A 24822-nucleotide genomic window follows, 5' to 3' on the forward strand; every position below is an offset into this window, starting at 1 on the left:
CAGCCACTCCTACAAATTCACCTCAGCCTTGGCCACCACGTTGTCACCAAAAGCCCTACCTGTCTATCTGGGAAGGTGGATCCTGCTCTGTCTCAGGGGAGCAGAACACCTGATTTCTCCACATTATGACTGGGTTCAGCTGTTTTTTCCCTGAGGCCAAAGTTTTCTGCCCGCCCAAAACAGCCCTGGAAAGCAGCTCAGAACAGCAAGTATGTATAATTTCCTGGTGGAATGCACAGCTACAGGGAAATTGTTTGATAGTTTTCAGCCTCTGCTGGTTTGTGGACCCCTGAACAAGACCTCCTCAGTAGTGTCTATCACGTTGGGTATCTCAGTCAGAGATATCCAATGTGCAGCGGTGGGAAGAAAGCCTGCAGAATGCCTGGAAAAGAGATTCATCAGCCCCTCATGATACTGAGATGTGGCAATGCCTCATCCATGTCCTTCACAGCCGATGGCATCACAGGACATTACTGGAAGATTCTGAGGTGTCTGAGCTGGAAGGACCCTGTTGAAAAGACCCTGGAAGCAACAGAGAACCTCAGGCTGAACATCAGCTTTTTGATGTTTTTCCCAGATAAGGCAAAGCCCATAGTGGGAGCTGCTGGGAAGGGCACAGGTAGACACCTGAAGGAAGTGTCCAGATGTGGTCTCCTAGTTCAAGAGGGATGTGAAGAAACTGGAGAGGCCTGGACAAGGGATATCAACACATTCATGGAGCTGGCGCACATCACACCAGGAGGAGGGGGCAGGGCTGGGCTGGGGGAAGGGTTCTGTTCTGAGCCAATGACTAAGGTCACAGAATCACAGAATATCCTGAGCTGGAAGAGACCCACAAGGACCGTTCAGCCCAGCTCCCGGCCCTGCCCAGACACCCCAACAACCCCAGCCTGGGCATCCCTGGCAGCGCTGTCCAAACGCTCCTGGAGCTCTGGCAGCCTCGGGGCCGTGCCCATTCCCTGGGGAACCTGGGCAGTGCCCAGCACCCTCTGGGGGAAGAACCTTTCCCTGTTACTCATATTAAATCTCCCCTGACACAGCTTTATGATGAAGTTGAACCCTTGTTGGTGGTGCTGGAGGATGTGATGGGGTAAAAGAGTCACCAGCTGAAGCTTGGAAGATTCAGGTTGAATCTTGGAATAAAATTCCTTCCTAGGAGAGTGACCCTGGAACAGTCAAAGGGAGCTGGGGCATCTCCACCCTTGGAGAATCCCAAGACTTAGCCTGACATTGCCATGGCCACCCTGATGTGATGGCTGGGCTGGAGACTCTGGTGACCTGCCTGCCTGTCCGTGACAGGGATTTTTGCTTTTATCCATAGGCTCCTCACTTGCAGGCTCTCCTCTGGCTCGTTGGGACTGTGATTGGAGCCCATGGATGGGCTTATGCCTGGGTGATCCTCGGCTGTCCCAGGATAGCCTGGGGACCAAGGGAGAGCTTACAGTGCCCTACTTTCCTGAGGAATCAGCCCCAGCTCTGCTGCCTGCATGAGCAAGAAAGTGCCCCAAGAGGAGGCTGGGGCAATTCACAAATTCACCTTGCTGGTTCACCATCATGAGCATCATGGGTGGCTCCCCTGAGTGCCCTTCAGCACTGACATGAAGAGATGTATATAAGGACCATGTGATGCCTGCGACAAACCTTTCCTCTTAAATTGTGTTTAGTTTTGCACTTTTATTGCCTGGATTCAACTCCTTTCCTTCTCTTTCCTAACCTATGAGTAGTTATTAATCTGAGTGTCTTGGAAGCCTCTTCAGTTCATTCAACAATGGCCTCTCTGGTGGAGAGATAGGGGTTTGGATGCTATCCCAGGTCTCATAGATTCAGTGTCCCCATTTTTCTATTGATTTTCTCTGTTTTGTATCTGGTGACACTGAGCTGATTCATCCACTCCTTTTTCTACACTGTGTGATGCCCCAGGACCAGTTTCAGACATTGTCCTTCACCTTCCCAAATAAAACCTGAAGGAAAGAGGAGGGAGAGTGAAGGAACTCTGAAAGGTGACCAGAAGCCTATGAAACAACACTGTGATGTCATTCTTCAGCTTTGTGTTATGTGATGATGCTTCTCCAGCCAGCGTCAGGCAGTGTGCTGGCTCCAGCCCCACAATGATGAGCCATGCCCAGGTGTGGGCTGGAGCCCCATCCCCTCCTGAGTGCTGTGCTGGGCTGGTTGCAGTCCTGGTTCCACGTGGTCTCATCCCATTCTGGTGTTCACCAGCTGCCTCAATCACCTCTGAGATTGCTGTGGTTGACCTTTTGGCCTGGTGGTCTTCTGGGCCATCACCCCCCCTTGGGCACAGCTCAGGACGGCTCAGTGGTGGGCACCAATGCTCCCGGCTCCCCTGGAAGCAGACAGCCCCAATTCTAATGGCAGGGAGAGTCCTGCTTAGGAATCTTGGGCAGAAGCTGTGTGGGAGAAGCCTCAGCTTCTGGGCTGCCCCTGGGCTTGTCCCAGCCTTGCTCCCTCTGGCAGCATCGTGCCTGGCGCTGTGTGGAGACCTCAAAAGCTGCCAGGGTTGGCAGCCCCCGGGCAGGGGGTTAGAAAGCTGGGCTCAGAGTCCCTGCACCCCCATGCCCCCCCACATTTGTGTCCCAGCACTCTGAGCACCCAGGGGTGGGCTCTCTTTGCTCAGTGGCCAGAGCTCTCTTGAACCTCAGGGTCTGACCCAGGCTACAGTGAGGAGTGTCTGGGAGTGGGACCGGTCAGCCATTGGGACAATGCTGGATGCTGGGGGAAGGGGAGCTCAGGGCTCATCTCTGATGCCAGGTGAGCACATGTAGCAGCAGCCCCAGTGGGGACCTGCTTCCCACCCTGTCTGCTGCTTGTTACCACCTGCCTGTACTGCTGCAAGGTCATCCATCTCCCCACTGCATCCCACTCAGGACCAGGCAGTGCCCAAGCAAGGCATGTTGCCTGCCCACGGGAAGGCTGGGGCAGGGAGAGATGGCACCCAGCTATCGAAGAAATACATTTTTATTAGGAAAGCGCTCTGCAGAGGTGCCAGGCTCTCTCATACCAAACTAATCCCTCCAACTCCACTGGATGGGATGAAGGAGCCCAAAGGGCGTCCAGCTCCATCCATAAATAGTGCTTCCTCCTGGCCAGGAGCAGCGCCGGGGCGGAGGGGAGGGAGGGTGGCATCGGTCGAAACCAGCTCGACCCCACTCCGGCATGCACCGGCAGTGGAGAGCTGTGCCTGGAGGGCGCCGGGGCGAGGGGCTGCTGCCAGCGATGGATGTGGGGCACATCTCTGGCACTGCCCTGGGCACTAAGCAGCAGCTCCCTTCCTCTCCCGTGCTCCGCGACCCCGACAGACCCGAGTGGGGCGCGGGAAGCGAGCGGCTCGGTTACTGCAGAATATACCGTGGGCACGTCTAGTACAACAAGCGCTGCTTATGCGGTCGATAATACTGCTACAAAAAAAAAGGGGGGGGGGGGGGGGGGGTGGAATACGCCACACACGGAGCCCCCGGGATGGCGGCCGGGCTGGCTCCTTGCGGTCCCGCCCTGCGCGGGGAGGGAATGCGAACTGAGACCCGGGCAGGGAGCAGGAGCAGGGCACAGATAGAGGGACCGGGTCCTAAGGGCAGGGGGGACTAAGGCAAAAAGGGGGCTGAGTGAGATGGAGGGGGAATAAAGGGAGGCTCAAGGCTCTTCCAGTGCCCCCAGCCCAGTCCAGGCTCCCACGTTCGCTGGTTGTACTGGCAAATGTCCTTCTTCCCGGCGTGCGACCGGTGCAGGGCCGATGCCCGGTTCCAGGTCACTGCACTGCCTGAGCAGGCATAGCAGCTGCCCTGGGAGGCTCCAGGCTCGCTTCCCGGCTCTTCTTCCTGGGAGGCTTCTTAATGGGGGTTTTCTTGGCTGCCTGCTCAGTGGGGAGAGCCTGATCCTGGCCGCTGCCGGCACTTGGCTTCTCCACCCACTTGGGCTCCCCGGCTGCCGTCTCGGCCGCCCCAGGGATCAGTTTTTGCAGATGGGGAGAGGTGGGCAGCAAGGGTTTGCTGGTCTTCTGGCCGCCGGCGGCCGCCGAGCGCTTGGCTTTCTGTGGAGGGGTGGGTTTCTCCCGCTGGGCACTGACCCCGTTCGCCCGGATGCCTCCGTCCCCCTTGTTGAGGCTCTGAGTCTTTTCCTTCAGCTGGGCGGCCAGCTCGGAGGCCAGCTGGGGATGCAGCGGCTCGGAGCGGGGTTTGCTGGTGCCGGGGCTGCGAGGAGCATCCCTGGTGTCCCCGGCCCGCCGTTCCTGCTGGAAGGCACCCATCTTTCGGAAGGCGTTCTGCACCGCCCCGTTGATGCTCTCCATCGGCTCCGAGCCGGCTTTGCTTCTCTGCTTGGGTTTGGAGGGTGACTGGGGCTCCCCAGCGAGGCTGGATTTGCCCTCGGGGACGCCGGTTTCCTTCGGTTGCTTCTGCGCTTTCTCTTTGCCCCGGGCGCCGCCCTTCTCCTCCGCTCTGCCCTGCACGTTGGCCGACGTCTCGCTAGGGCTCCTCTTCCTCTTGGCCAAGCCCTGGCCTTGCTCGGGGCTGCCGGACCGGGCGGCCGCTTGCTCTGGGGACTGGCTGGGTGCCGGCAGCGAATTGGACTGGCCAGAGTTGTACCTGCCGTGGATCCAGGAGACTTTGGGCTTCGTGGCCGGGTCTGGAGGACGGGGCTTGGTCCTTTCCGGGGATGGCGGCTTCCCGGGGCTGCGGGGCTCCGCAGTGGCATCCTCCTCCTCCTTGGACTGCTTGGAGAGGCGGGCGACCCGGGCGTAGAGCGCGGCGCCGGCCGAGCCCGAGCCGCAGGACGAGCGTTCGCTGTCCGAGGACTTGAGCAGGGGGGTCTCACTGCTGTCGGCCGGGAAGGCTCTGACAGAGCCCGTCTCCTTCAGGAACGTGTATTCGCCCGCTTCCTCCCCGCTGATCGGGGCCAGCAGCTTGTCCCCGGGGCTGGCAGGTGTCCCTCTGTCCCTGCTGTCACCCATGCTCTCTGCGGGAAGAGAGCACAGCGGTGTCAGGTGGGATGTGCCTGAGGAGGGGAAGGACTGAGATGCTCCCACAGGACAGTGTCCTCCCAGTTAAGCTCCCAGTCGGGGATCTCCTGGGTCTTAACCCTGGAGCAGCAAATGCTGGAGGAGGGAGCTCTGAAACTGTGTGGGAGGCAAGACTGGAACCTGCACTCCTTCCTGGGGCACGAGGAACCAGGGTGACACGGTCCCCACCACACAAGAGTGATTCTCCATCGAGCAGGCCCCTGGTGATGTCCCTGAAGTCCCCTGGGGATGCACCCTATTCCCTGCTCACCTTCATGGGGGACGCAGTACACGGGCCCCTCATCCGTGGTGTCAAAGGAGGAGAAGGAGCCGCGGGATGACCAGGATGGGGAAGGCTGCTCCACCACAGAGGGTGGTTCGATAAAGCTGCAGTTCAGGGTGTTTTCCAGGTCATGGTGGGCCACTGTGAGGGCAAGGAACTGTTGTCAGTGCCTGTTCTGCTGAACCCCCAAGTCCCCGCTGCCAGCCAGGAGGGTGGGATGCTGCACAGCTCCCCGCTGCCCAACTTCCTGCTGGGTGTCAGGGACAGGGACAGCATACAAGGCATGGCAACACCTCTTGATGCACAGTCTCACCAGATTCCTCAGCCAAGTGGCCACAGAAGCCATCAACCAGCAGTGGTGGTGACCAGCATCCCCCATGCTTGGGCTGTGGGCAGCAGAGCCTCTTCAAGCCTCACACTTCCATCTATCCCCCTCTTCAGCTGCCCAAATTGAGGATGGACGTGGTGGAGGGATGAGCCATCCAAACCCTGGGTCCCATGAGGACTTGGTGAGTGTCCTGGTGGTCACCCATGAGCTGTGCAACTGGGCACAGCCACCTTGCAAAGAGGGTCCTGGCACTGTGACTGTCCCCTTCTTAGGGAGAAAATTAGCTGCTGGCTTTAATCCACTCATTCCCACTTCAGCATCACTGACTGCATTTTCCTTTTCCATGTGCATTTGCACATGGATGCAGAAGGATGATCAAAGGAAGCCTGCAGCAGGGGGATGTAGCTTTTCCCAATTCTGCCACTTTTCAATCCCTTTGCCAGCTTCTTCCCTCCTGAAGCTGAGTAGGAGCATCCCTCCCATCATCCCCTAGCACTGCCCCTCTGCCAAGGGGCCACCCACAGAGAAGCCAAGTGGAAGAGAGAAACCACCAGAGGAAAAACCTGCTGTGTTAATAAAATGAAATAGAGAAGAGGAGCAGTTAAGAGTTGTCTGGGCTGGAGTGACCTTTTTTCTCAGCTTGATAATTTTAAGGCTTTTTGCTGGATAAGCTCATGTCCCAACACATCCTGAGGGGCTTTCCCAGGTGCCCACAGCTTCAGCATCATCCTTGGATACCCACAGAACTGAGGCAACACCCAGCTGTGAGGATGGGCCGATCCTCCCGGAGAGCCATGCAGCAGTAGATGCACTTGTCCATCCCCTTCCACTGGCTTTTGTCCCCTGGGACAGTGACAAGCTGCCTTCAAGGCCAGGCAGAGCCTTGCTTTGGATAAAGGGCTGCAAAAGGGTGGTCCCAGGGGATGCTCAGGCACTGCCCAGGCTCCCCAGGGAATGGTCATGGCCCCAAGGCTGCCAGACCTCCAGGAGTATTTGGACAATGCTCTCAGGCCCAGGGTGGGGTTGTTGGGGTATCTGGGCAGGGCCAGGAGCTGGACTGATGATCCCTGTGGGTTCCTTCCAGCTCAGGATATTCTGTGATTCTATGAAAACCCCACGCACAGAGAGAGTCCCAGCTGTACATGGATATTTCCAGGTATTTTTAATCTTTGACTGAACATCCCAACTGCATCCCAACCGCAACTGCATCCCAGTCATGCTGCAATTGCCTGGCTGGACTGTTTGATTCTTGCAGCACATCCCTGTTTTACAATAAAATAACTTTTAGTGTTATTGGGGTGCCCACTGGAATGTTTATCCATCATTAGGGAATCTGGCTTCAGACATGTAGGGCCGTTAAAATGACAGCAGTGCTCACCCCTACATAGTTCGGCTTCCTGGAGTAAGGAAAAAAACCCAAGCAGAGATATTTAAAGAGCAAATGGCCCAGAGAGGGGGAAGCAGCAGTTCCAACATGGCTTTCCGAGTAATAAAAACCAAAAAGAGAAAATTAAAAGCAGCCGTCTGGAAGCAGATGAAGGGAGATGCTTCCTGAGAGGAGGCGTGACGAGCGGCTGGGACTCACAGCCACGAGGTGACTCTGGGACTCCAGTGAGACCCAGGACACAGCCAAAGTATGAAATGAGGATATGTAGTGTACCTGGAAGCTTCGGGAGGCTTGGGGGCTCCATCATGGTCACCAGGGATTTTTCTTCCCTGGCTGTTGGAGCTGAGAGAAACTTGGATGCTTCCCACATATCCCTACCTGTCACTGCTCCCCAAAATCTCCCGGAGCCACAGCATCAGGATGACAACCCCAGCCCTGCTTGCACGGTTAGTCTCAAGACCGTGATGAAGCAGAGAAGAGCAGCAGAAGAACCATGAGAGAGGGATCCCAGAGTCCTCCTGGCCACCCCTTCCCACTCATCCCAAGCTCCCCATGATCAGCATCACACTTGGGGCTGGTTGAGCTTTGCTGCTTGGAGAGGAGATGCGGTGGGTTGCAGGGCACAGGTTAGCCCTGGCATCTTCAGGGTGATGTGACCAAGACCCACGCTGGTACCACTGACACCTGAGGAGCAAATCCCACACACAGGGGTACCCAAACGCTGGCCTTACGGCCACTGGTGTAAGCCCAGGGTGTGGCCCTGCAGGCTGCCAGCTCAGGTGCGATCCCCAGTGAGATGTGGATCCAAAGCTGCTGCCAAGGCTGAGGAGCAGCTTTTGAGGGAGGAACCTGGGGCTCCAGGCACTTGATGAGCTTTTGTGGGGCTTCAAGACCTGCTGTCCCACCTGGGAAGGTTCTGGGCTGGTGTAGGTAGAACCTACACAAGGTTCTACCATGTGTAGGCTTGCACTCACCAGTGTTTGAGCCCAGAGGGGAAAACCCACCTGGTGCCAGCAAACCCATGGCTAGAATGTGGGCAGCTCCAGAGCAACCACTGCCCAGGCATCAGCCAGCACCAGTTTCACTGAACATCCCCACAAGGTCCTGAGCACCTCCAGCACTGACTTGACCCTTGGGTTGGGGCACTTCAGCAACTCCTGCTGGGGCAGGATGAATGCTGGGAACAAGTGGCCTCTGCCAGTGGATACTGGCTACTGTGGCTTCCACAGCCCCAAGTGTGGTCATGATGTGGCACCCTGGTCACCGGGCATCAGGAATGCAGCTGCCACAGGCACCCCAACAGGTCTCTGTCACCCTGGGGTCCCCAGACCCAGTGGGGGCTGGAGGCACTGCCAGACCAGGTGTCAGTGGGACTGGGAGCTGCTGGAACCCATATGGACTCCACTGTGCCGGATTAACACAAGGCAAGCCCTGACCAAAGTCTTTCCTTCTGGTGAGATGACAACCCTCAGCCCCACAGCAGACTCCAGGAACAGCCCCAGCCCTGCTGGGACCTGAGACCATCCTGAGCACCCTCAGCCTTTCGTGGGGCCGCTGCTGCCCTGTGTACACAGAGCAGCTGGGCTGGTGCCAGCTGCCTGCAGGCAGCCCCCCTGCCCTCATCGCACACAGGCACCCTCTGTCCTCTCCAAGCCCTTCCTGGCCCCTTCCACAAACATAGCCTCTATGATCCTCTGTTATTCTTCCAGCGGGAATGTTTCTTGGGCCCTGGCACACCCTGCTCTAGGCAGGGCTTTGCTGTACCCCACGTGGCAAGGGGTTATCCCCCCCAGCTTGGATGCTGAAGGTTGTGTGTGGTGTGCAGGGATGGGGGTCACCTCTACGTCCTGCTTGGGAAGAGGGATTTAACCTTATGCTGAGCTACTGTGTGCCAGGATGTGGCTGCTCTGGGGGTTCCACCAGCACAGCATGCCCAGGGAGGTGCTGGGCTCAGGAGGAGGGGCTGGGGCTGAAGCGCATCCCAGCACGGGGTGGGGATTGCTGCCTTCACACCAATTTTACTCCATGGGGTTGCAGCAGAACCCCAGCTCCCCATGCTGGGAAGAGGTGCAAGGAGAGTCCAGAGAGTGCAGGGGACAGCATTCCCCAGCTTCTGGGATACAGGGGGTCCCCAATAGCCCTGACAGTGTCATGTCAGGGGCTTTGCCAGGTATGAGCAGCTCCCTACAAGCCAATTCTGTCCCGGGCAGAGTGGGAAGCTCAACCCAAATCTCTGCCCCTCCATCCTCAACTCTGCTGCACATGGCAGGAGGGTGGGCATCCCCCCAGATACTCTGGCTCCAGGCAAAGCTGGGCAGGGTTACCTCAGGATCAAAAGCACTAGCAAGGCATCTTGCTGAGTGACAGGCGTCATTCCTTTCCAGGGGAACCTCAGGAGAGTAAACCCAAAACTACTCAGCAGATCTCCAGAACCAGGCACAACCTTTGCATCCTAACGAAGCAAAATGTGCTTGGAGATCCAGAAGCTGCAGACAGAAAGGGCTGAGCCCCTGCGAGCCAGGCAGCTCATACCAGCCACTGAAATGCTCCCAGGGATCTGTGTGTCCCTGTCACTGCCCTGCCATGCTCATCTCCCTGCTTTGGGGCTGCAAAGGATGCTGTGAGCCACACACACTGCCCTGACAGGAGTAAAACCTGGCTCTCTGCACCCTCCCCAAACCGCAGCACCTTACCCATGACCTTGGGTAGCTTCTGGCGGCGCAGGGGGATGCGCGGGAGCTTCATCCCAATCCGACTGAACCGCCCACACAAACGTCTCGGAGGCTTCTTGGCTGCTGCTGGGTCCTGGCTGGAGCTGCAGAGAAGGTAATGGCACTGTCAGAGGCACTGTTCCCCTCCTGTGGTGGGGACAGCCTTCGTGGGCAACAGAGACAGGCAGTAGCTCAGGGATGCTGCAAGTGCTAAGGGGTTTTGGAGTGATAATGGGGTGGATCAAAAGCGGGGATGTGCCCAGGCCGAAGGCGTTGGGGACCCACAGAGGCTGCTGTCAGCCCTGGGCACCAGCTTGCACACACCAGGATGTAGAGCAGTGCCAGGGGATGGTGGCAAGGCCAGATCCAACCATGGCCATTGGCAGTGCAGCCCCAAAATACCTGCAATGCCTGGTCAAGACTCCAAAGCTTTAAAAAAAATAAAAATCATCCCAACCCAGAGCCAAACATATGGCTTCTCTTTATTTGCTCTCTGGTTTTGAAGCCTCCTGGGGCTGCGTTTTCAAGCAATTCTCTGCAGCCACAGGAGTGAGTGGCTTTGTGTGTTGACTCAAGGAAACCTGCGCCGCCATGCCCACCACCCCCTGCAAGGGATCGCCCCGGGACAGCACCATGGGTCACCCATCAGTCTGGGGACACTGTGGTCTGGGCACTCTGGGAGAGAGGAAACACTCTGGAGCCATTCCCCCTCTCCTTGTGCTATTCCTCACCTGCTGGGTTTGTGCTTTACCTGCAGGATAATTACCTGCATCCCCCAGGCTCTCCAAGCCAGCTGTGCCGGGCTGGGATTGAGCTCACAGGGTGGCAAGGGGAGGCTTCTGGAAAATTCCTGTGCAGTGGCTGGCGGCACAAGGGGGTTTTCTCTGCAGCTGGAGGAGCTCCAACAGCCCTCTCATCACTTGCTGAGCAGCACAAACCTTTCCCCCTGCGTTGGGTCTGTCCCCACTCCTATTCTCATGGTAGGATGTTAACCTGGTGCTGCCAAAACACTGCCAGCATCCTGACCTTGCTGCAGGAACCCACCCTCCCAGCCCTGATAATCCATTCCCATGTGGGACAGTCAGCATCCCCTCCACCCCCCAGGCCTCATCCCTTGGCCCAGGGGTTTGTTCTGAAGGTCTTGGCTTGTGACTCGATGCCCTTGCTGTATTTCAGGGCTCCCTTCGCAGATCAGCTCCAGACCGTAGAGAGTGGAGGGGACTTGGCAGGTCTCCATGAAATGATGGCCCACAAGAGAGAAACGAAGTCAAGGAGAGCAAGAAGGGGTTCCCCAGGAAGGGCTCACCCTGAGCACCTCCATTAGCCCTGATGATGCAGCAGGACTGCTCAGACCTAGGTACCCACATGGTGCCATGTGGGCAGCACAGTTCTGCCTCAGTTTCCCTGCAGCACTGCTGTCCCAGCATGGTCTCTGCATCTCCCTGTCAATCCCAGACCCCATTGGTCTTCCACACTCCCAGCCTGGTGAGATCCCTCCTGGTCCCGGCACTCACCCACTGGCTTCGTCCTTCTTGCGGCAGACGCAGCAGCAGCAGAGCAGGGAGAGCAGGAGGATGAGCAGCAGCGCCAGGAGGGCCCCTGCCCCGATCACCCCCATCCTCTGGTTGGCCTCTGCAAGGCATACCCGCGACTCAGCCCGGGGCCAGCCCTGTGGCAGAGCCCAGCCCTCAGTCCCTGGCACTCACCCATGTGGCAGGCGCCCGTCAGGGGGTCACAGGCGCCGTCGTGGCAGCTGCAGACACTGGCACAGTTGGCTCCGTAGTGTCCGGGAGGGCAAGTCAGGTTACAGCTGGAGGGAAGGGCTGGATGAGAATGGTGCATCCCCCACCCCAGGCACAGCAGTGGGGGCCACTTGGCTGCCACCTCCTCCCAAACCCTCCAAGCTCCAGGGAGCACTTCTCCAGCTTGCTCCAACACAGCTCCTCCACATCCTGAGGGAACCCTTAATCTGCAGGGATCAGGAGCCCATCACCCACACAGTGGCTTCGCCCATTGCTCAGAAGATTCGGCCCAGCTGGATCTCAGACTCTCTTGCTGCTCTCTGCATGGGACTTCACCATTAGACACAGTAATTAGGAAAGGTCATTAACCCAGCAGTCACATCTAAAGACACCCTGATGTCACACACAGGGATTCCAGCTCAGCTCAGTGGTGATGTGGCCATGGCACCCCAAGCCCCACCCCCCACCAAGCCAGGCAGAACCACAGTGGCCACAATCTGAGAAGGTGCCCAAATTTACCTTTTTTTTTTTTTTTTTTTTTTTTTTTGCCTCCAAGAAGGAAAAACAACAGAGCAGCTCTAAGACCCTCCCAGTTTGGTTATGTCTGGTGTCAAACCTCCACTCCTGGTAAAATGACTTCCTGATGGTGTCACAGAGATGATAGGGACACGAATAAATGGGCACCAATCCATGGGTCTCAAGGGCTTGAGCACGGAAAACATGTGCCAGGCACGTGCCAAAGCACCTGGGCCTTTTCTTGTCAGCGGGTCCAACCAACCTGCCTCCCCAGACGCGGGCCAGGCACCACAGAGCAGGACCCAGATGGAGCTGGGAGATGTTGGCAGCACTGCTGGGCACCAAACCCTCTGCCAGCTGCATCCCAGCTGGAGTGGCTGCAGATGGAAAGAGCCAGTGGGCCCCAGCCCAAACCCACTCCCCTGGGGACACAGCTGCCCCCAGCCCTTGGCGCTGTGCCCCAAGGCGGCTCAGCCCATTTCACACTCCAACAACTTGCAAAGTGCCACTTTGGCCAAGCCTCCTGCCTGCTGTGTGCCTGGTGCGTGCCTGTCATGTGCCAGTCATGTGCCCATCATGTGCCTGCCAGGATGGATGCTGAGCTTCTGTGTCTGCTCTGCTGCACCGGGCAGCTAATGCAGCAGAACAGGAGCAGGGATAGTCCCCCAGCAAGGCAAAACCTCTCAACGCAATACTTGGCCCCACATTTCTGCCCCAGGCTGAGATTTTGGGAGCAGAGGAGGGTGACTTTTTTCCAACAGAGTCCTGACACTTCTGGGAAAGACAGAGAAGATAAAGCACTTTGTGCACACATGAATATTCTAGCAGCTGCTCCTTTAGCCTCCTCCCGACACAGAGCTGAGAGGACATGCTGCATGGCAAGGACGTTGCTTCTACCTTCATTGCAGAAATCCCCTTTTTAGCAAAATTATACCCTGCTGACAAAACCACTGGTTTGGATATAGTCACAGGGATCTGCCTGAGCACCCGGACCATTCCCGAGCCTGCCCGACTGCACCACCTGGCACAGCTCAGCTCAAGGTTATGGCACCAAGGCTGCATCCCAAGCATCCCCCATCCCCACCTTCCCAGTGCTGTGCCAGGGTCTCAGAACAGGTTAATCCACACTCTGCCCTCTGGCACTGTGCCGAAAACATCACTACACCCCCCTGGGGAACATTCAGACCCTCTCACCTCTGCCTTTGCTATCAAAGGTGGCCATGATGCCCAGGCTGGGCATCCTGAACTGGTGCCAGTGCCCAGCAACTGTTCCAGCACCACAAGTGGTTGGCAAAGCCCCACAAAAAAAATCCCCAAAATGAAAATGCTCCCTGTTTTTATGCCCTGAGTGAAATGCCAGTGTGGGCAGGATGCCAGCTCCAAATCCCTGTCCTTGCTGTCACCCTCAGTTAATTGCTGGGAAAACCTGAGCACCACCCAGCAGGACCTGGGGGAGCTGTCTGCGTGTCCAAGCCAGGCGGAAAATGCTTTCCTCATCTTTTCAAACAACATTTCAGTCCCATGATGGGAAACACTATCCAGGGATGTGAGCAGACCCTCGATGGCCCTTGTGCGCCTGGACTGGGGGGAGGGGGAGGCCTGGGAAAGACCCCAGCCAGAGGCAGAGCTTTAAGCAGGAGCCCCCCTGGATGCCATGCCTGTGAGGCTGTTTGTTATTCTGAGATGTGGTTTTCTCTCTGTTTTTGGATAGGAATTCCACCCTGGACTTAAAAACTCCCAACAGACCACCACTTTGTTGATTTGTTTTTGCCGAACAGGCCTTTTCTAAAGCACAACACCCCTTGCTGCTCTGTGAGCTTGTCCTTCCCCCTCTGTTCACCAAATCATCTGAACTATTGCCCATGAGCGCTTCCACTGCAGGAAACCTCTCAGCTGGGAACAGCATAGAACACAAGGGGGCAGGAGGTGCCTGAGCATCACCTCTGCCCCAAGGTGCCCCCAGGTGTGCTCAGCAGTGCCTCACTTACTATGTGCCGTGGGAGCCGGGGTGGCAGAGGCACTGCCCAGTCTCGAAGTGGCACTGGCCATTGACGCAGTCGCTGCAGACGAAGGCGCAGTTCTCCCCATATGTCCCGTTCCGGCACTTGGTTTCACACCTGGGAGGGATGAGGGCAAGTGGCTGGAGCACCCATGGCACTTGGGGACCTCCAGCATCCCTCCACATGCATGGAGACGGGGCTGTATATCACCGTGGTAGCTTGTGGTTTCTGAAGCCAGGAGAGGGGTACAGGCATGGACTGAGCCCACTGACATGGCCATGGAACTGGAGGGAGCCTGCGAGACCCCTACCCTATGCCCCTTGGACCCTGGGTGCTTGCAGTGGAGCTCAGCACTCAAGCTGGGATGCTCTCCTGCAAACTCTAGTGCCCAGGATTGGTTCCAGGGCTGCAGAACCCTTCAGTGACCCTGTTCCCTGGGAGAATCAGGGAAGCCAGGCACTGCTCTCTGAACCCAACGCTGCACCCAACCGCACTCACCGGTCTCCGATCCAGCCTGGGTTGCAGTGGGAGCATTTTCCATTGATGTGATTGCAGGTGTGGCCATCCTTGCAGGGGGGACAGAGCTTCTCACAGCCCTCTCCGTAGAAGCCAGGTGAGCAGGGCTGGTCGCACTTGGTGCCGTTCCAGCCTGCCTCACACGTCAGGCAGCGCCCATCGGCCACGGTGCATGGCTGCAGGCTCTTGCACTGCCCACACCTAAAACGGCCGAGGGGAACCCATCACCCAGTGGACCCCAAACCCTCCTGCTGCCACCTCCCACCAGTGCTGGATCAGACCCAGCAGGGCTGGCCACTCACCGCCTCCTGCAGCCTTGGCCATATAAGCCAGCCGGGCACGGCTCGCGGCAGTACTTGCCCCGGTAGCCTGGCTCACAGGTGCAGGTCCCATCCACCTGGTTGCACTTGCCCTTGTAGCACTGGCAGTAGCGGTCGCAGCGGGGCCCAAAGGTCCTCTCCCGGCACTGGCAGCGCCCTGTGAACTGCTCGCAGGGCGAGTTGTTGCAGGAGCACTGGTTGTTGCAGCCACGTCCCCACCAGCCGGGCTGGCACAGGCAGTTGCCCGTCTGCTGGTCACACTGAGAGTTGTGGCTGCAATAGCAGGAGCTGGAGCACTGTGGGCCCCACCAGTTGGGCTCACAGGTGCATTTGCCCGTCTTCTGGTCACACTTGCCATGCTTGCAGAGGCAGATGTTCTCGCACTTGGGGCCCCAGCGGTTGAGGTTGCAGGTGCACTGGCCTGTCACATCCTCGCACTGCCCGTTGGGGTGGCAGTTGCACATTTCCTTGCAGTCGGGACCCCAGAACTGCCGGGGACACTCTGTGGGGAGAGCCATCAGCCTCAGCACTGCCCAGGGGGACAACCCCACCACCAGGCACCAATGGAGACCCCCAGTCCCCAACAGAACCTCTTGACTACAGTCCTCTTTCTCCTCCCCCCAGTGCACTGGATCTAAGAGGAGACCTCAGCAAAGGGACAATGCCCTGGGAACAGAGCCAGAGGACAGGCAAGGGCAGAGCAAGAGCATTCACAGCTCCATCCCTGATGATCTGCTCTGGAAAGTTACCCCAGGATAAGCCAGGTCCACCCCAGTGAACCCCCTGAGGACACAAAGGCACCTGCCAGTACTCACTGGTGTCGCAGTTGGCACCGAAGTAGCCGTGGCGGCAGCGGCACTCGCCGGGCCTGACGCACACCTCGTTCTCCTTGCAGGTGAAGTTCCCCTCGCACACAGCTAGACAGATGGACACACAGCAGGCATGAGCACCAGTGCTTGCTCCCTAAAGCCCTCCAGACCCCTCCAGAGCAGAAAAAGGGCTGTGCAGTGACCCTCTGAGTCCTGCTGAGCTGTGGCACTGTGACCATCCTGGCGGGCAGCTGCCTGGGCTGGATGGGACCCTTGCCAGAAAAATGCCACCAGCCTCCTGTCACCCAGCTCAGCTCCATCTCTGCCAGCCAGATAGGATGCCACCCATCCTGGCCACCAGCCTCCTGCCACCCAGCCAAGCCCTGTCCCTGCCAGTGGCTGCACCCAGTGGTGTTGTCCCTTGCCCAGCTCCGCATTGCCAGAGGGCAGAAGGGTACAGGGAGTGGAGGGGTTGTAGGCACTGCCATCCCAGCACTGCCTCTGCCACGTGGCCACCGGCCACCAGCCCCTCTCCTGCTGAGGGGACCTCAGGCTGAGGCTGATGCCTGGAGCCAGGCAAGTGCAGGATGTGGGATAGGCAGCAGGGACAGGCAGCACCACGGTGCAGGCAGAGCTCACAGATCCCACACGGCCCTGGACAAGCTCCCTTAGGCACCGGGAGAGGGACAGACAACCACCCATCCCAGCCACCTTACCTGGGAGTTGTTAGACCTACGGTGATGGATATTATAGAAACCCCTAAAATAGACAGATTACACAGGTTAGGAGCAGTGAGTCTAAAGGTTAGAGCAGGTCAGGGGGGCAGGAGATGGGGACGGCTCACTGTGGGACCATCCTCCCCCCACTGTCCTGGCAGATCCTGTCCTTCTCCCTTCCAAAGGGGCCACATCCTGTTCCCAACGCATGCAGCGAGTGGTTACAAGGCTCATGCACAGTGGGTTAGTTGGTTATGGGGGCTTTGGTCCCAGCTGCAAAGTGCCACCTTCAGCTCTCTCGGGGTATGGTGAGCCCTGTGGCCAGCCAAGACTGTGGGGGAGCCCCAAAGCAGCTGCCTTCATTGTGGTGGCAGGGCAGGGAATGATGCTCCCAGGATTTCATGCTGAGCATCCATGCTGGGCTCACTGCGGCCCCCAGTAAAGAGCTGTGAACGTTGTACAGACTGAGTCCAAGCTCAATGGTCTTTGTCAGCTCCAGCAGCCTCTCCCCAGTGGGGCCACAATGCCTGGTCTGGGCAGCTTCAGCTTCACCGGTGGCTCTGGCTCAGCTACCCACACTGCTGAAGCATCTGTGGGGAATCTCAGTCCCATCCCTGCAGCTGCACCTTCACCCTGGGGGACACTTCACTGACCCTTGGAACCCTGAGTAGCACCCCCAAGTTCTTGGACCCAGAGCTGGCTGTTAAGGAGAGAAAGCCCCACAGGTCTGTGACCCCTGACACTGGGGCTGAGCACTCGTTCCATCCGCACGGTGCTGGCTTGGAGCACTGCAGGGAGGCAGCACCCTGGCTGCAGTTTCTCAGGACAGGGGGGCCCAGCCACGGGACACATCAGGGTGGCCCCTGACAGTGGTGGTGAGGCCAGGAGGGCTCAGTGAAGGATGGGCACAGCCCAATGAAGCAAAATGCCGGTGTTTACCTATTAAACACTCGTTCCCTTGTTGCCTCCATCCCAGGCAGCACACGAGCACCGAGGAGCTGCAGGGATAAAAAAAGCATCACAAATAGTTACAACTCTCAGAAAGTCCTGGTCCTTTTCAAAAACCCACCAGGCCACTGAAGTCCTGATGGTGAGAGGTCCTGCTGGGGACTTCTACACCTCCAAAGGGGAAGGAGAGCTCTTGACTCCTCCTCCAGCACAGAGTGAGTTAATGGATCTGTTGGGGCATCCCATGGATGCCCTACCAGCCACTAAGGTGATGCCTGGAGTAAGAGCAGGACCAGTTCCTCCCATTAATAAGGAGTGATGAAAAAGCAAAAGTCATGTTTGCAACCTCTACAATAAAAAAATCCAAAGACCCCCCACAAAAGCTGGGAAAAAAGGGAAAGTTCTAAATGTCCCAGGGGAAAACATGACTTGAATCCCAGGCTTGGTGCCTGGTGGCTTGGGGATGGCACCCCAAAAGCAGGTTGGAACCACCTAGCTGGAGTAGCTGGAACACAGTCAGCTCCCAGGGAATGTCCCAATGTACAAGCAGGGGGATGCCAACTGCAGGCAGCTGGAATGTGTCCCTGAGCTCTTGAGAGTCCTGGAGTGCCACTACCTCCAGGGAGTACCAGGTGACACCTCACCCACACTTCGTCAAAGAATTCCCCCCAAGCAAATGTCTGGGGGCTCATGATGCTGCAATTGGGTGTGGGGAGTACACTCCCCATGACCCCACAGAAATCCCTGTTTGTAGACCCCTGCTCATCCCTGGAGTGACCCACTCATCCTCGGGGTGATCCACACTGCCTGATCTCACAGAGAGAGTGATGCCGGAGGGTCACAAACAGCACAGGCGGATGCTGCAGTCAAGGAAAACTTCACCCAGGCTGGTCCGGCGGCGCAGCCTGGAATGCATTTGGTTTTTTCTTTTTTTTTCCTCTTTTCCTCTTTATATGTAACAAATGCAGAAGAGGAGGAGACAGCGAGGAAGTATTTGCTCAAAACCCAGCGCAGTCACAGGACCACGTCTGGCTGCCAGACCGCCTCGTCCTGGGGCCGGGGAGGGAGCTGCCAGCAGCCCCTCGGCCAAAGCGGGGTCCTGGGGCCACAGCTCCCGCCCCGGCCCCTTGGCGGGCAGCACCCACATGGCCCAGCCAGGAGCACCGTGTCCCCCTTTTCGTGGCGGACAGTGAAAAGTTGGAAAGGAGGCAGAAAAGAACCACAAAAATGATTCAAGGCCTGGAAAAAATGCCTTGCAGCCGGAGCCCAAAATAGCTCCATCTATGCAGCCTGTGGAAGCAGCCGCAAGATGCTGCGATGGCAGCGGCACAAACGCCCCCCACGGGGACCCCAGGCCTCAATGCGGAGCTCTGCTCCTGCCGAGCATGCGAGGGGATGCATGGGATTAATGGCAAAGGGGGGCTAACCACCAAATCACCTACCCTAGGACTGGGTGGGCTGGAGTCAAGGTCCTTTTCTGCAAGAAGCTTCAGGCTGGGCCCCCAAAAAGCTTTGCCAGATGTGCTGGAATACTCAGGCACAGGTGGGGAAGGGTCCATGGTGCTCTTGCCCTCCCACGGCATGGCCAAAGCCTCACTGTTCTACCTGGGGTTGCTTTCACCACTCCACCCTTTAGAAATTCAGTTTGGTGGCTTTTAGAATGAAACCATCACAGGTTTGCAAGAGAAAACCCTTCCACCTGGGAAACCTGCCTCTAACAGCCCAGCTCGGCCACCAAAAAGGGCATTATGGGGAATGTGCAAAAAAGTATCCTTTGTGATGAAAGCCCTAAGCTGATGGCGGGGAGCTGGGAGTTACTGGAACATGATGGCAGGAGGTAAAATCTTCTGCCATGAGCTGGAGGAGGTGAGTGGCACCACGACCACCCCCAGCTGGGACCCAGCCCACAGTGTCACAGGATTTGGGCTTATCTGTTCCCTGATAGCTAATCTCTCCTTCCCCGTGGCTGCTGATGGCCTCCCACACCCTGCTCAGCCCCCACCTCATTTATCAGAAGCTTTGACAGCAAATAAACTTGGTCCTGTGGTTAAGGAGAGGTAGCCAGGATGCAGCACTGGGAAACCATTGCTCCCAAAGGACTGGTCCCAGAGCACAGCCAGCCCATGGAGGGTCAGTGCTGGCTGCAGGCCACCAGTGCTCATCAGAGTGTGGGACTAAAAGGTGTTTCATGGCCTCAGCTCCTTGACAAAGGGCTTGCTCCATGTGCCCCCTGACCAGTGGAAAGGGAAAACTGGGAGATGTGTTTAAAAGCTTGCTCCTCACCCACACAGATACGGCACTGCAGACATCCACAATGCAAATACTTTCTTTCCTTCAAAGCACTACAAATGCTGGGAAAAAAAGAATGAAAAGCTGCCTCTGAGCTGTGGCAAGGGCTTGAGACCTCAGCTGATGTGGAGGAAAAGGAGTGGGATGTGGGCAGAGCTGGAGCTGCCACCTGCAGGGACAAGTCCTCCATGCCAGCCTTGCCCCCAGCCCATGGCCATGTCCTGCTCATGCTGAGCATCACTGGGATCTCAGCTAATGATCCCAGGCTTTTCACAGAGCTAGAATATTTTTCTTGTGGATTAGTATCCTACACTGCTCCCTGAAATCACTTTACCAATAGATTTGAGGCAGGAGGGGTGGGTCCTCACCCTGACCAGCACAGCCTGCCCTGAACAATGAGGAGCAGGCTCACATCCCTGGAAGCAGGAGCAAGAGTCTGGAACTCAGCTGGGAGCTACCTGTGGTCCCATGTGAGACCATCTGGCTCAACCCAGTGGATGGAGCTGTAGAAGAGCCCAGCATACCCCTGGTGCTTAGAGAACCACTGGCACCTTCTCCATCCCCAGTGCTCCTCCATCCCTGCCCCGCTGCTCCTTCTGGGCATCACCCCAGTGCTAATCCTTCTCTGTGTCACCCATCACTTGGTGCCACCCAGCTGGCACACAGTGCTCCTGGGACTACTGGGTCCCAGGCACTGGCACTCCCCATCTGATGCCAGCTGTAGCTCCCTGACCCCAGCCTCAGGGTGCAGACAGACGGATGGACAGACATCCCCAGGGCAGGCGGGCATAGGATCATGGGCATAAATAGAAACCCTTCAGGCAGAGAAAAAATAAAAGATGAAAGATTGGAAAAGAGAGTGTTAGCAAAAGAGCAGAACAGGACAAAGCAGCGCCCAGGCTATCACAACTGGTACCTTTGGTCATGCCAATGGGCAACCAACCAGTTGTCAAAGAGCTTCAAATTTAAGGACAAGTTGAATTTACGACATGAAACCTGAAAGAGCCCGAAATATGACCTTTTCTTCTGCCCTAAATTATTCCTTGGATTGCTACTTGGGAGCCAGGTCTCCTGAGGCCTCTGAAACTTGTGATGGTATCTCCACAAGATGTCTGGATGGGCTTCACAGAGCCAAGGGTCCAACCAGCAGCTCCACCAGCCTTGGGTGGAGGACATTGGGACCTCCTCCTAAAGCCACCTCCAGCCCCACTGCCTGTGGCCCCAGGCACAGGGCAGGATCTGCAGCACCAGGGCCTTGGGGCCACTGGGGTGGGTTTGGACGGTGACATATGAGGTGTCCTCTGTGTCCATTGTACACAATAATGATGGCGGTGGGTGCCAAGTGGGTGGGTGGAGAGGGAAGAAGGGTTTGCAGAAGGGTGAGGGATAGAAAATTATGCAAACATCATCTGAGCTTCCCTGCCCCACCATCCCCAGCTCCCAGGCTGCCTTCAGGTCCCATTCCTGCTGGAGGATGGACTCCACCAACCTGTCCCACTCAAGAGCCAGTGCCTCTTGCATACCCCATGGCATCCACGGCTGGCACAGTGAGCGAGTCTGAGCCCTGTGGTGCTGGTGCAGCATCTCCCCCACCTTCATCCATTGGGGATGAGGGGGTCCTTCTGCAAGGGGGAGCACCCAGGCACCCCATCCCCAGCACATGGGGCAGGATACAAGGAACAGGGTGGGGACACTGCTCAAATTCCCTCTGTCGTCCCATGATGTAGTGGCAGCTTTGCTGTGCAGGTCATGGGCAGCCAAGAGGGATGGCTCCCTGTCGAGGAACAGCACGGGTGGGAGCTGTGGCCACTCTGGCTTGTGAAATGCCTCCTTAGGAAACTCTGGCTGTAATTTGAGGAGGGGGCACCAGCGCCCTGTGGCCCTGCTGAATGGAGCCATTATGCGGCCCCTCTCGCTCGCAGCACATGTTTTCCTTGTGGACTTGTCTGACCTCACGGGCAAGATGTAAAGGTGCATTTATGGCCTGGGCCCCCCATCAAGCACACGGGATCCAGCTCTCCCAGGCAGGAGGCAGTGGCTGTGGGCTCTCTCCCCCTTTGCTGGGGCCAGCCTGGCCCAGGAGCCTGGGCAGCACTGAGCCTGAGCACCGCAGAGAAGCTCGGCTGAGGTGATGCTCTGCAAAGGGACCTGTGGGACACGGAAAGCACTGGGAGCAGGGACAAGTCAGTGCCACCTCCTGAGACCCTGCCCCCAGCCAGGCAGGCAGGATGTGACTGCCGGGACAGCTAGACAGTGCCAGCACTCACATTCTGAAGCCAAACACGAGGGTCCTGGGGCTACCAATTCCACAATCCCCAGCAGCCTGGGGCAGCTCCACCATGACACCCAGAGCATCCTGCATCCCACCAGCCCAGGCAGTTCGACCGGCCCCCGGGGGGAAGCAGGACCGGCCCCCACAGTGCAACCCGATTCCTGGAGACACCCAGGACCGGCTCCCCAGCGCAGATCCTGCCCCAGGGATGCAGGATTGCCCTCCGTCCCTCTCACGACTCCATCCCCAGAGACATGCAAACCCAGCTCACTACAGCAGAACCGGCCCCGGGCATCCAGGGCTGGCTCCGGCTCCGGAGGCGTCCAGGACCGGTTTCCCGCAGCCCCCCGGGGATCAGCACCAGCCCCCACGTCCCCGGCCCCGCTCGGGCTCAGTTCTTCACGCTCTCCCCGCCGCCGGCTTCCCCCGCCTCAGTCGCGCACAGGACGGACTTTGTCTTGGAAGGCGCCCAGAGCCGCGGCTGCCCGGGATGGTGGATGGACCGGCGAGCCCGTCCCGTCCCGTCCCGTCCCGTCCCGTCCCGTCCCGTCCCGTCCTGTCCCGTCCCGTCCCGTCCCGTCCCGTGGCCCCGGCCCCGGCCCCGCACGGCGCTGGGGGTCCCGTCCCGCCCCGCACACCTGCCTCCCCGCTCCTACCCGCCGGCCCTGCAGACGTTCCTGCCGCGGGGGCTCAGCTCCTGCGCGGCTCCGCGGCTCAGCACCGGCAGCAGCAGCAGCAGCGGCAGAAGCGCGGCCCCGGCCCGGGCGCGGCGGGGCGGCCGCAGCCCTCGGGCCGCCATCAGCGGCGGAGCGACGGGGCTCGGCCGGGTCCGGCACAGCCCATCCAGGGCCGGGCGCTGGCTTCTCCGCTCCCGGTCCCCGCCCGCCCCGGACCCCGCCGGTCCCCGCTGCCGCTCGGCGGGCGGAAGCCGCGCTGCGATCGCTTCGCCGCCGCCTCCCCCGCGCCCCTCTCGGCGGCGGCGGGAGGGGCTCCGCCGCCAGCCAGGAAATTCCGCATTGGTTCCCCTGACGGCGGGCCAGGCTCCGGGGGCCGCTGCCGCCGCCGCCCCGGCCCCGGGCAGCGCCGCCCCGACGGACCCGAGAGGCTCCACCGGGTGGGCAGCGCCGCCGAACTCGGGGAGGGTCCCCGAGGGGGAATGGGAGGATGCGGAGTCCTGGCTTCCAGCGCAGCCCGGGGGTCCAGTAGCTCCCGGGAGTCCTGGGACTCCTGGGAGTCCAGTGGCTCAGGCGTGTGGATGGCCTGCGATCCGGTAGCACCGGGGATCGGCTGTCACGGTGGTTTGGAAGCTCCAGAGCCCGGGGAGTCCCCAGCAGTCCGATGGCCCCCGGGGTCTGGCTGTCCCGGGATCCAGCAGCTCCAGGGGTTCGACAGCCGTGGGTGTCCAAGAGCTCCGGGTTTTGACTGACCCGGGGGTCTGGCTGTCGCAGGGTCTGGCTGTATCTGGGATCCGGCAGCCCCAGATGCACAGCAGCCCTGGGATCTGTCTGACCTGTGGTTCCAGTAGCTCCAGGGGTCCCACAGTCCTGGGTGCCCAAGGACGCGAGGGTCAGTCTGTCCTGCAGTATGGCAGCCCTGAGGAGCCCGAAAGCCCCAGTATCCACCTGACCCGGGGATCCAGCAGCTTCAGGTGCCCAACAGCCCCAGGATATGGCTTCCCCAAAGGTCTGGTAGCCCCAGTGTCCAGCTGTCCTGCAGGTCCAGGAGGTGCCAGATGCCGGTGTCTGGCATCTCCATGTGCCTGGCAGCCTGGACCAGCCTATTGGGAGCCATGCAGGGACCTGTGGGAGCCAAGTGGTGCCTGCAGCAGAGGAGCCAAGGACCCTGTACAGGGACAGAAAGGCTTCAGAGCAGCCACTGGTTGACCTGCTGTAAGGACACAGCTGGGAATCAGGGGGACACCCTGGGCACCCAAACAAGTCCCACACCTCTAGCATGGTGGGGCAGCCCTGTCAATAAACCTCCTCAGCCTGACAATGCAGCAGCACTGAATGGGCCAGGGCTTCCTTGGCCACCACCCTGTGCCAGCTGCATTTTAAGCTTAATGGTCACTGCAAGAGGTGCCTCAAGCTTCTTTGAGCTCCCAGGACACCTGATAACAGTATGGGGGAAGCGTGGATGGGGACACCCCAGCCATCTCCCTTAAGGCAGTGCAAATCCAGCTGAACAGCTGCATGTATCCCCTGAGGAACACTGAGGAACACTGGGGAAGGTGTATGGACAGTGCATCTCCCAAAGAGCTGCCTCTGAGGGCCACACATCTCCAGGGATCTCCTGTGGATGTGGAGCCTCCATCCCAGTAGGCATGAGTTGGGGACCATCCTTCTGGAGAGGATCAGGGGGTTCTGGGCACCTTGGGATCTGTGCACCAAGCAGAGAATAAATGTGTTTGGTGGGTTCTCTCCATCTTCAGTATTTGCAGTACTGATGTGCATGAAGGCTTCTCTCCTGCTCAGACAGGTGACTTGCAATGGAAAGTCCCTGGTGGTCTTACCAGTGGGAATGTGACCATTGGGTAGCACCCCCTCTCCCCCCCCCTTTTTTCCCTGGCACATTCCATGTGTTTGGCAGCAGCACCAGGAAGCAGTATCCCTTGCCCATCTCCCCCTGCCTCCACATCCCTGTCCCCCCTGCCCCATCCTGCTCACAGGCACAGGAATGTGAAGACCATAGGGGCACAAATTGCTCCCTTGGGATGACTCAGCCTCAGGCTGAGCTCAGCATCCCTTTCTGCTGGGGAAATTGGAATGGGGAGGGTCAGCTCCAAAGTTAGGCAGAAATCTGGGTTTGGTGGTGGTGCCTCCCCTGGCAGCTGTGCCCACCTCGAGCTGTAGCCTCACTCAGGCTGTTTCCACAGCTAGGATTCCCTTCCTATCCTGCTCTCTTCATCCCCCTGCATTGTGCTGAGCAGCCCTTGTCCTCTGCTGTCCTGGTCACAATGAGCCAGGGCAGGATC

At 58.5% G+C, this 24822-nt stretch overlaps 1 protein-coding gene across 1 annotated transcript; it reads right to left on the minus strand.

Annotated features, from left to right (window-relative positions):
• Positions 1-2958: 2958 nt before the first annotated feature.
• On the minus strand, positions 2959-22880 carry SCARF2 (scavenger receptor class F member 2). The gene is given in 12 exon segments (XM_032127976.1): positions 2959-4968; positions 5283-5435; positions 9703-9824; positions 11235-11352; positions 11427-11530; positions 13967-14095; positions 14477-14695; positions 14797-15316; positions 15630-15731; positions 17279-17337; positions 22505-22665; positions 22668-22880. Coding segments are annotated over 12 exon segments (3090 nt in total). The 5' UTR covers positions 22866-22880; the 3' UTR covers positions 2959-3763.
• Between the last annotated feature and the right edge of the window lie 1942 nt (positions 22881-24822).

Source organism: Corvus moneduloides, chromosome 18 (genome assembly GCF_009650955.1).
Source record: "Corvus moneduloides isolate bCorMon1 chromosome 18, bCorMon1.pri, whole genome shotgun sequence".
Classification (NCBI taxonomy): domain Eukaryota; kingdom Metazoa; phylum Chordata; class Aves; order Passeriformes; family Corvidae; genus Corvus; species Corvus moneduloides.